Source organism: Rhamphochromis longiceps, linkage group LG20 (assembly GCF_057381845.1).
Source record: "Rhamphochromis longiceps isolate RC_006_pf linkage group LG20, R_longiceps_female_GT1.1, whole genome shotgun sequence".
Taxonomy (NCBI): domain Eukaryota; kingdom Metazoa; phylum Chordata; class Actinopteri; order Cichliformes; family Cichlidae; genus Rhamphochromis; species Rhamphochromis longiceps.
Window position 1 is genome coordinate 38535615 of NC_140576.1, and position 11803 is coordinate 38547417.

The window sequence follows — 11803 nt, forward strand, 5'->3', positions numbered from 1 at the left end:
AAATATCAAAGAGAAATTAAAAATGCTGCCGTGGAAGAGTTCGGTTCTTAGGTTAAAGGAGACCTTTCATCTGCTCCCACCTGTCCTGAGCAGACACCTATCAAACATGAAAGTTTACCCAGAATGCACTTTGTGAAGTTTTGACATCGAACTCTGACAACTGATCACAGGAACCAGACTCGAACCTCTGGGTTTCCTCTCAGGGGATAAAATATGACATCATTTATCAGCTTCATTGATCATTTGTGAAATCTCATTAGAGCCACAGTAAACTGCTGCTACGACAACAAACACTTAGCACAATCTCAAAGCTCGGATTTACCTGAACAATGAGTCTGAGAGGAAATTATACCTGCTCTCACTCAGACCGTCACGATTACTACAAACTCCAGCTGCGCACACACATCAGTGAAGTTTTAAAGGTAAACACACACATACAGATCCATCGCTGCAGACAAATATGATGCTGAGATTTAAGAAAGCGCCTGCTCGGCAGAGAAAGAGACAATCTTGGTTAAATCTTTGCGGCCCTGCCCTCTGGAGGCGTTCGCTGATGCCTGAGAACGTGGCGCATCAGTTAGACCCACTGGAGCTCGCTGACCTTTCACCTTTCCTCCCCACAGAAACAGTTTGTAGTAACCTTTGACCCCCCCCAAACCCACAGCTGACTTCCTTCAGCGGTTTGTGTTTAGCTGACCAGCACCAGCCTCTGGTTTTTATGCAGGTACAATAACTGAAGCCCTATTTTCAGCCAACGCACTGAGCATGCTCAGACCCGTATGCGACCCATCAAATGTGAAGAAACGACAGCAGACGATTTTATTTTCTCATTTTATTTTCCAAACTGTCTCCAGCTGCACACACTCAGAAGTTCCTGCAAAAGAAAAACAGGAAACAGCTGTTAGACGCACACTTTAGACTTCCTGTCTTCTTTTAAACACTTTCACAATAAAGTGTCTCACATTAATAAAACTGATGACGCCACATGTTTGGCAGTGGCGCTCTAAATCCTGATGTTTAAACAGGAAGTTGAAGTTTACTGACTGTCCGCACAAACGCTCGCAGTGTTTTCAGGGTTAATGATGCAGGGAAATGAAAGCGGTTTAATGTGGATTAAGCCTCAGTGCCACCAGGCCATCGTGCTCCTACAAAAGCGACGTCACATCGGCCGAGACGAGCCGCTGCTTTGGTGTCGGGCGCCTCTAGATGTTTGTAACCTCTCATGTGACCGGTGGGTGTTACCGGCGTTTTAACGAGCTGTTGGTGCTGGAGCTCAGATTACTGCGATCACAGGAGGCGGTCCTCCTGCACCAGCTGACACTGAGCTATAAACGCTACGATGCTGTGCTGATGTCATGACCCTTTACTGTCACTTTATTTCCTCTGAGAGTTTTAGAGTTTGAACCTGATAAATGCTGACGTGTTACTGCTCCGTCTTTTTAAAGAACATTTCCAGCGTTGTTGTTTTACTCGCACGACTCAGCGCTCAGATATTTCATTTATTTTCTTTGGTGATCTTTGGTTAGCACTGCATCCTGTTTGTCTCCATCAGCTCGCCGTGTCTGAAAATCATTGTGCGTAAATACAGTTCTGTGACAGTGACGCGGCCGTCGCGTGGTTCGTGATCGAGGTCGCCGATGACGTACGGCTGGCTGAACGAAGCCGTGCTGTGACGCCACTGCACCCCAGCCTCACTTTAACAGTTTACGATCAAACGTGAGAGCTGCTTACTTCACCACGACGCCGTCGTTCTTCGCCAGCCTCAGGATGGAGTCGTCAGACTCGCCCTGAAACACACAAACAGTCTGTTCAGATTTATAGAAAAAAAATCCCAGAGTCTCAGCCCTGAATCTGAGATGTCTGGGTTTGTTGTGGCTGCTCTCAGTGGTTCCACCTAGAACACTGAGGGCGTGTTTAATGTTCTGCTCACACTTACCATCCTGCGGATGGGGCCGCAGATGGCGTAGGTCTTGGACTGACCGTTGAAGCGTCCGGTCACCTTATCAACCTGAAACAAGACAAAAGAAACATTCAGACACCCGTCACTTTAACCACGAGCGGCCCGAGCATCACATCAGCGTTTCAGTTCCACACAACTCCAAACTGGAACGTCCCACCGGAGCGTGGAACTGGAACAACGTCCCTCTGGAACAGGAACGTCCCACCGGAGCGTGGAACTGGAACAACGTCCCTCTGGAACAGGAACGACTTCTGTGTGAGCGAACATCAGTTTCCAGCTTCCCTCTGGTGCCTCTGCGGTTCACACATCTTGCAAATGTGTGTGCACGGCACGCAGATCCAACGATAATGAGCCGCATTATTTACATACTCGTGAATCATGGAGCGCCGTCCTCTCGCTGCCTGCAGCACTTCCAACATGAAGAGTCCCAGCTCACACACACCAAGTCGTGAACGGACAGGTGTCCGCTGATCAGGTGACACACCTGTATGTTGCTATATGTCATTCATTTTAAAAATGCTACCTCAGGAACACGTCCAGCTGAGCGGCGCATCTGGACCCTTTGAGGTAACGGTGCACACCTGCATTTCCTGATGCCGCCATCATGCTAAAATCTTTATTTTGAAAGCAGTCGAAAACAGCCACAGCTGACAGAAAGTACTGTACATTGGAACGAAATAATAAAATTACATAAGCTATAGATAAAAGCCAAATAAAAGAAAAATGTAAAATAATTAATTAGTTAGCTAATAACTAATTTAATCACAAGAGAAACTAAGTCTCACTGAGGTCAAAAGCCAAAGAATAAAAATGGTTTTAAGATGCGTTTTAAAAGTGGACAGTGAAGCGGCCTCTCTAATGTGCAAGGGCAGGTTAGTCCATAATTCAGGCGCTATAGAAAAGGCCCCGCCCCCTCTGAGCTTCCTTCTGGATCTCCAGGAGCAGCCGGTCAGCTGACCTAAGAGACCGACAGGGTGTGTGGAGATGAAGACGCTCAGAGAGGTAAAGCGGGGCAAGACTGAAAGTATTTAAACACAAACATAATTTTAAAATGAACTCTAAAAGACACGGGCAGCCAGCGCAGTGAGGCATGCACCGGGATTATGCTCTTTTTTACCTGTTGTCAGTCGTGCAGCGGCTTTTTGAGCCAGCTGCAGACGTGACGGCAGCAACTGACTGAGTTACACTCTGCAGACAGGATGAAATAAAGGCATGGATCACTGGGCAGCACTCAAAGCATGATTACAAGTGCTGCCTAAAAAGAAAAGATTTCACTCTCGCCTTACATTATAAAAACTGGACTTCACCACTTCTCTGATTTGGTTGTCCAACTTATAATCACTGTCCAAATTAAAACCAAGTCAGTAATAACAGGTTTAAAATAAACTTCCAGGTAGGGCTGCACGATTAATTGTTAGAAAATCGCGATCTCGATTCATACTTATGTGCGATCTCATTTCCAAATGACAACGATTTAAAACAAAACAAAACAAAAAAAAGACGACGATTGTACCGCATTTTGATCCGGGACGTACTCTGCATGAAAACAAGCGCTCACTCTTCCTGCTCAACAAATGACAAGGGCGGAGCCTTATACCACGTGATACAGAAGCTGTGCCGTGTGATGCTAAAATTAGCAGGGAAACAACAACGGAGAGCACGTCAGGGATGACGAGAAAGTGACAGGAGAAAATCCGTCCCGGTCAACCACCCAAACATCAATAACGGGAACCTTATACAGCGCTTCTCTATACCCGTCGACCTCCCGCAGGCACAAAGACATTACGGAGGCTATCACTTATCACCTGACCAAAGATATGGCTCCATCAACACTGTGCAAAAGGAGGGATTTAGGAAAATGATCAACACCCTAGACAAACGCTACACAGTGCCGTCCCACAACTATTTTTCTATTGTTGCACTACCTGCTCTATACACGCAGCGTCGAGCAACGGTGGAGACGGAATTTCAAGCAGTACAACAACAAAACGTGAGACATTTGTTGTTTTTATGTTCAGTCTCAACTGTTACGAAGTTGATGTGCAGTTAATAAGTGCAATAAATATTTATACTGGAAAAGAGAATCGTGATCTACTGGTGGTGGTCAGAGGGCCCGGTGGCGCCAGTGTCCGGCAGCCTCGCCTCTGTCAGTGCGCCCCAGGGCAGCTGTGGCTACAATGTAGCTGCCATCGCCAGTGTGTGAATGTGTGTGTGAATGGGTGAATGACTGAATGTAGTGTGAAGCGCTTTGGGGTCCTTAGGGACTAGAAAAGCGCTATACAAATGCAGGCAGGCCATCTCAATTCTAAGCCAAAAAAATCGTGATTCTCATTTTATGCAAAATCGTGCAGCCCTACTTCCAGGGGTCCCAAATCTACAGAGGAGCACTCACAAGGACCACTGGGTCCAAACACCAGCTACTATGTTTAAGGATCACAGCCCTGTGATGAGCTGCTCACTGGACTACCAGCCCTCTCAGCTGGTCAGACCACAAGAGCAGAGATTTGATTGGATGAATGTGCCAGCAGAAACACAAACAGAGCAACGTTAACGTTACGCTGAGCGTTTCCCTGCTACAGGTCAGGTACCGGACTAAAGTCTGAGATGAGCTCAGACCAGGCTCGAGTTTCAGAAAATCATAAATGCAGCTCCGGGAGTCACCATGGCAACAGAAAACAGCCGGGTAACAGAATCATAAAAACATGGCTCTTTCTACCCATGTTTCCCACAGGCAGCACACACGGCATCAAAGGCGCCATGGCATGGCACGGCACGCTGCCAGGCGGCACACAGGAGGCAGCTGACCGAAGCCTGGTTGAAGCGCCCTTCCGACACAGTTGGTGTGGAGCATCTACAGTTTGTTGTACGTGTACAATGACAAAGGCTATTCTACTCCATCTGTCTTTGAGGAACACAAACCCGGGGTTTCCCCTTATCTCAGGATCAACCTGCTGCCTGCCACGGAAAGACGACCCCAAACCACACAGGGCACGCTCTGTTCCCAAACGTCATCATCACTGGACCCGCCTACACACCACCCGAGGCCCTCTGACCAGCTCTCACCTCAGCGATGTTGATCTGGATGGAAGCATGGTCTTTGGCTCCGATGATCCTGTTGCTGGCAGAGCTGCAAACACACACACATACTTCATTAAACGTCAGCTCGCCATCACCTGTCTCTCTAACTTTCTTCCTCGCTGCTCTCACCATTTCCGCGGGACGTACAGGTCCACAAATTCACCGGCGTCGTTCTGCATGTTGGAGCTCGTTCGGGTGTCACCTGCAAACACGTCACACTTTTGAAAACACACACAGCGCCCTCGCGATGCTAACAGGCTAACACAGACACATAGCGCCGCCGCGATGCTAACAGGCTAACACCCGAGCCCACACTGCGGCCTCGTGCGGCTCTTTGCGGGACACAAACGCTAACATCAGCACACGTGGAGCCCGGGAGCCCCCCACACGCTACACACACACACACCCACAGCACGAGCCCGGCTCAGAAATCACAGCCAGCCGACGATAAAACACATTTTCAGACATTTTTACTCGGAGAGCGCGAGACACACGTACCGTGCAAGTTAAGTGGCGAAAAGGAAAGGGAGGAGCTTCGTCACCGGAAACACGTAAATCGCGTGTGCGTGTCTGATTTTTATGAAAACTATTTATTTTTTTTAATTTTTCATTTCTAAAACATTTCCTGTCGCCCGTAGAGCTGCCCGATGCATTCTGGGATTATATTCACATTAAACTCTAACGGACCGTTTCAGCCTCGTTCACGCGCCACGCGTTAGTTGTTGCTCAGCTTTTCTGAGTGGCGACACCTATCGGTCAGGAGGAAATGCGAGCAGGGAGCCCTTGTACGAGGTCAGACCTGCACTAGTGATGTGCGATACCACTGATTTCCTTTCCGATCCAATACCAAGTAAAATTCAGGGTGGTATCGACGATACTGATCTGATACCGATACTTTGTACAAAACCTTTTTTTACTGTATCTTTTATTGTATCTCAAATTATAAAAACGGAAGTTGTGCGCCATTTGAGCATGTTCAGCACTAAAGGACTCTGCCACAGACGTCTGTCTCGCCCTAGCAGCACCTGTCCCTCTCCTCCTCTTCAGTTCGCCTCAACATAAGCTCGTCATATTCTGTGATATGATTTATTCTGAGGTGTTTGATGAGGTCAGTGGAGCTGCCACGAAACCTCACTGTCTTGCCACATCGCAAACTGCGTCTTGGCTGTTTGTGGAGGTAAAACACGTCCACACATGACTCCATTTACGCTCAGCCATTGTTGTGAGTGCGCACGCCAGGGGCTGCCACACGGTTATGCAGCCGTATTTCGCACATGACTATGAAAGGCGGAAGAGGAAGTAGTTCCTTCCAGTGTAGACGATCCGAATGTTATAGTTTCTTTCCACTGTGTTAATGATAAACTACAAATTTACCCTAAATTACTAAAATATCAATATTTTAATGTGAGAATCGATTCTAGAACATAAATGACTGATATCGGAGGAATCGATATTTCAGGATCGATCTGCACATCTCTAGGGCACAGAGGTCATCAGAGTAGAATCAGAAGTACCACTGTGTGTCATCTGCATAGGAAACATTGTGAGTCCTTATGACAGTACTAAGCCGGAGCATGTGAAGTTTAAAGAGTAATGATAAAGACCGACCGCTGAGAATTGCTGACTGCATGTTGATCTGTGCAGAGTTACAAAGCCTTTGAATCCACAGTGTCAAAGGCAGCAGTGAGGTTGAGCTGAACGTAATTGAAACTAAGAATTGCTGTTGGTCTTCAGCTCAACTTCAGCTGGTGAAAGAATGTGAATGCTTTTACTTTGAAAGAATGCTCTCATAGAAATATTTATTTTTCCATGACACGGAAACTCTGGTGACTGCGTCACTTGCTCTTAAACAGGCCGAGACAGGCTGGATTGTTGCAGTAGATCTGATATGGGCTGCTTTCTGATGTCAGGTGGAGGCCTTACAGTAATACACAGAAAACCCCAACAATGAAACAAGCCCCTATGAGCAAACACTCGGCGACAAGTCAAGGTCAAGTTCATTTATATAGCACAATACCAACAGTCCATGCTGCACAAAGTGCTTAACATTGTAAAATGCCACTAAAATAAATAAAATGCAGAACAATGATGCAGTAAAACATAGAAAAACAAATGAATCAATAAAATAAATCAATAAAAGCAACTAAAACAACAACAAATAAGGCTGTTAAAACCAAAATGTTCAACGTGTGTGAAAAGCCAGACCATAAAATGTGTCTTTAGTGATGATTTAAAGTGTTAGTGTTTGTGCAGGTCTAATATTAAGAGGAAGACTATTGCAGAGTCTGGTTCCTGCCACAGAGAAGCCTCTGTCACCACCACACTTCAGTCCAGGAGTAGTTAAGCTTAGTTCTGACCTGGACCTCGCGGTTCTTCCTGGAGCATAAACCAACAGCGTGATGCTATGCAGAGGGCGCATTGCATCACAGTTTGAGCTGGTTTCTGTCCACCCACATATCCCTGTAATGCCTTACTGATACTGTTTTCTTTCAGTATGAGTGTGGTTATTCCACTGAACTGCAAATGTGTTTTGACATTTCAGTCATATCTCCATATCTGTACAGTTCAGCCTCCTCATTTTTCTGTTTACAAACTTCTCACCCCATCTATTGAAGTCAGGTGTTTGTAAATCATGAAATCCTCCTGTATGACATCATGAACATCATGGATGCCACCATGGAGCTGCAGAAAGGTGTAATGAAGAAGGTGCTTAAGAAATACAGCAAGCTGTCCAGAATGAGGCCTTGGAAACTGCCGAGCAAAGACTCACAGCCTTGGCCAGCTGCTTGAGGAGGTACACCAGAGAGATAGAAGGCAGGAGAATAAACCAGCTGTTCTCCACAGAACCAGCAAAGGTGTACTCTCAGTGGCAAGGGAACAATAAGAGAACAGCACCACCAAGGCTGGAGACGGAGCAATACTGGAAGAGCATATGGGAGAAGGATGCAACCCATAACGGCAATGCTCAGTGGCTAGAGGATCTGAGGGCAGACCACAGCGACCTCCCTGAACAGGGTCCAGTAACCATCACGGTGGCAGATATCCAAGAAAGGGTCTCCAGTATGAAGAGTTGGACAGCACCAGGGCCCGACATGGTTCACGCCTACTGGCTGAAGAAGCTGACTGCACTCCACGAGTGCCTGGCAGCGCAAATGAACCAGCTGCTAGTTAACGAGAGACACCCGGAATGGCTAACTGAAGGCCGGACGGTCCTGATCCCCAAGGACCCCAAGAAGGGACCGGTCCCCTCCAACTACCGACCAATAACCTGCCTCAGTACTACATGGAAGCTCCTGTCAGGCATCATGATTCAAGATGGCGCTGGAGTGACGGCAGCCTTTCCAAGTAGCTCTGCAACACCGCACCTTTTTCTTAACTTTAACTTTTTTAGACTAGGCTTTTCAAACTTTATTTCACCTTCCTCTACTTATACCTCTTAGATATAGCGATACAAGATGGATAATGCACTTTTTAAAACTTCTGGAACCAGCTCCTTCATCTATTCGAGAGCGGAGCTGCTGGCACTAAGAACAAAGGGACAGACCGGCATGCGACACATGTCGCCCCTGCTAAGACGGTACGGTGTTATCCTAAAAACAAACCGTGGGTAACACAGGAAGTCAAAGCTGTCCTCAACATGAAGAAGAAGGCTTTCAGGAGCAAAGTGAAGGAGGAGATGAAAGCAGCACAGTGGGAGGTGAAACGCTGCCTGAGGGAAGCAAAGGACACCTACAGGAGGAAGGTGGAGCAGAAGTTGGAGAGGAACAATATGAGGGAGGTCTGGAATGGTGTGAAAACCATCACAGGCCACAACACCAAGAAAAGCACAGTGGGGGGGGGGGGGGGGGGGGGGGACTGTGGAGAAGGCAAACGAACTCAACAACTTCTTCAACAGGTTTGACCAGCCCACAACCCCCCACCCTCACCCTCACCTTCACTACAGAGCCCTCCCCCCACTCTCCTACCTCCCTCGCTTCCCCCCCTTCCTGACACCATGACACCCCCCTCCTCCAACCCCTCTCTCAGCAGCAAGACATCTCCCCCCCTCCCCTCCTCCCAAACATCTCCCAGTGTCACAGTGGATCAGGTCAGGAGACAACTGAGGAAGCTTCGCCCCAGAAAGGCAGCAGGCCCAGACAAGGTGTGTCCTAGGATGCTTAAGGCGTGTGCTGCTGAACTTGGGGAGCCGCTACAACGAGTCTTCAACCTCAGTCTGCGACTGGGGAGAGTGCCCGCCCTATGGAAGACATCCTGCATCGTCCCAGTCCCCAAAAAGAACCGGCCCAATGAGCTGAATGACTTCCGACCGGTGGCACTGACGTCACATCTTATGAAGACTCTAGAGCGGCTCTTCCTCAACCTCCTCCGACCACAGGTACAACATGCCCAGGACCCACTACAGTTTGCATACAAGGCGGGTGTCGGAGTGGAGGATGCCATCTTGTACCTCCTACACAGAGCCCACTCACACCTGGATGGGGGAAAAGGCACGGTCAGGATCCTGTTTCTTGACTTTTCCAGTGTCTTTAATACCATCCGGCCCTGTATGCTTCAGGAAAAACTGAACAGGATGGAGGTGGACCCCTGCCTGGTGGCTTGGATCTCCGACTACCTCACCGACAGACCACAGTACGTCAGGCTGAAGGACATCACGTCTGACACAGTGGTCAGCAGCACAGGAGCACCACAGGGAACTGTGCTGTCCCCTCTTCTCTTCACCCTGTACACCTCTGACTTCTGCTACAACTCTGAATTATGCCACATTCAGAAGTTTGCAGATGACACGGCCATCATGGGGTGTATCTGGGATGATCAGGAAGAGGAGTACAGAAGTCTGGTGAGGAACTTTGTCGCATGGAGTCACACAAACCACCTGCAGCTCAACACCTCAAAGACTAAGGAACTGGTTGTGGACTTCGGGAGGTCCAGAGAAGGTCCACTGCCGGTTCAGATAGAGGGGGAGGAGGTGGAGGTGGTCAACAAGTACAAGTACCTCGGGCTGTGGGTGGACAATAAACTGGACTGGTCATGCAACACAGAGCACCTGTATAAAAAAGCCCAAAGCCGACTGTACTTCCTCAGGAGGCTGAGGTCTTTTAACATCTGCAGGAAGCTCCTGAGGATGTTTTACCAGTCGGTGGTTGCTGGAGTACTTTTCTATGCTGTGGTGTGCTGGGGGAGCAGCACAGCAAAGAAGGACTCATCCAGGCTGGAGAAACTGATCAGGAGGGCTAGCTCTGTGGTCGGCATGAAGCTGGACACTCTGGTGACAGTGGCAGAGAAAAGGACATTAAAGAAACTGATGGACATTATGAACAATGCTGGGCATCCTCTGCACACGGCCATTAACAACCAGAAGAGTCTGTTCAGTGACAGGTTGCTTCTCCCCAAGACAAGAACTAACAGACTTAAAAACTCCTTTGTCCCACACGCCATCAGACTGTTTAACTCCTCTCTGGAGGGGAGAGGGAGGGGAAACAGGAGGACAAAGGAGGGGGGAACAACTAAGCTGTAGTGCCTCTTCACCTCACTGTACAATACCTTGTGCAATACTTTTGTAAATAGTCAACAGTGCAATAGACTCAATACTTGAAATGTGCAATTCACTTGTATTTTTATTTTTATTCCTATTTATTCTATTTATACCCTTCGTATATTTTATTTATATTTGTCTCTGTATTTATATATGTGTGTGTGTGTGTGTGTGTGTGTGTGTGTGTGTGTGTGTGTGTGTGTGTGTGTGTATATATATATAACATTGTGTAACTGTAACTTCTGTCGGTGCTGTGCTTTTTGGAAATCGAATTTCCCAGAGGAACCCACCCGAGGGATTAATAAAGTTCTATCTTATCTTATCTTATCTTATCTTATCTTATCTTATCTTATCTTATCTTATCGGCTCTTATCTTATCTTATCGGCTCTTATCTTATCTTATCTTATCTTATCTTATCTTATCTTATCTTATCTTATCGGCTCTTATCTTATCTTATCTTATCTTATCTTATCTTATCTTATCGGCTCTTATCTTATCGGCTCTTATCTTATCTTATCTTATCTTATCTTATCTTATCTTATCTTATCGGCTCTTATCTTATCTTATCTTATCTTATCTTATCTTATCGGCTCTTATCTTATCGGCTCTTATCTTATCTTATCTTATCGGCTCTTATCTTATCGGCTCTTATCTTATCTTATCTTATCTTATCGGCTCTTATCTTATCTTATCTTATCTTATCTTATCTTATCTTATCGGCTCTTATCTTATCGGCTCTTATCTTATCTTATCTTATCGGCTCTTATCTTATCGGCTCTTATCTTATCTTATCTTATCTTATCTTATCTTATCGGCTCTTATCTTATCTTATCTTATCTTATCTTATCTTATCTTATCTTATCTTATCGGCTCTTATCTTATCTTATCTTATCTTATCGGCTCTTATCTTATCGGCTCTTATCGGCTCTTATCTTATCTTATCTTATCTTATCTTATCGGCTCTTATCTTATCTTATCTTATCTTATCTTATCGGCTCTTATCTTATCTTATCTTATCTTATCGGCTCTTATCTTATCGGCTCTTATCTTATCGGCTCTTATCGGCTCTTATCTTATCTTATCTTATCTTATCTTATCTTATCTTATCGGCTCTTATCTTATCGGCTCTTATCTTATCTTATCGGCTCTTATCTTACCTTATCGGCTCTTATCGGCTAAGATGAACAGACACATGGGTCACTACATGAGCGGGCCACAGAAAAGGATGGGC

The 11803-nt window shown here is 46.5% G+C and overlaps 1 protein-coding gene across 2 annotated transcripts; it reads right to left on the reverse strand.

Annotated features, from left to right (window-relative positions):
• Positions 1 to 817: 817 nt before the first annotated feature.
• Positions 818 to 5622, reverse strand: rps21 (ribosomal protein S21). 2 transcript variants are annotated; one of them, XM_085394082.1, is made up of 6 exons: positions 5537 to 5621; positions 5168 to 5240; positions 5024 to 5087; positions 1937 to 2008; positions 1732 to 1787; positions 818 to 874 (listed from the first exon to the last, which is right to left on the reverse strand). In XM_085394082.1, exons 2-6 carry the CDS (start codon positions 5215 to 5217, stop codon positions 865 to 867), a joined length of 252 nt encoding a protein of 83 aa, XP_085250208.1. In that variant the 5' UTR covers positions 5218 to 5240; positions 5537 to 5621; the 3' UTR covers positions 818 to 864. The 2 variants fall into 2 exon arrangements, with proteins under 2 accessions (XP_085250208.1, XP_085250209.1); XM_085394083.1 differs by lacking the exon at positions 818 to 874 and having other exon boundaries at positions 1728 to 1787; positions 5537 to 5622.
• Positions 5623 to 11803: the final 6181 nt, after the last annotated feature.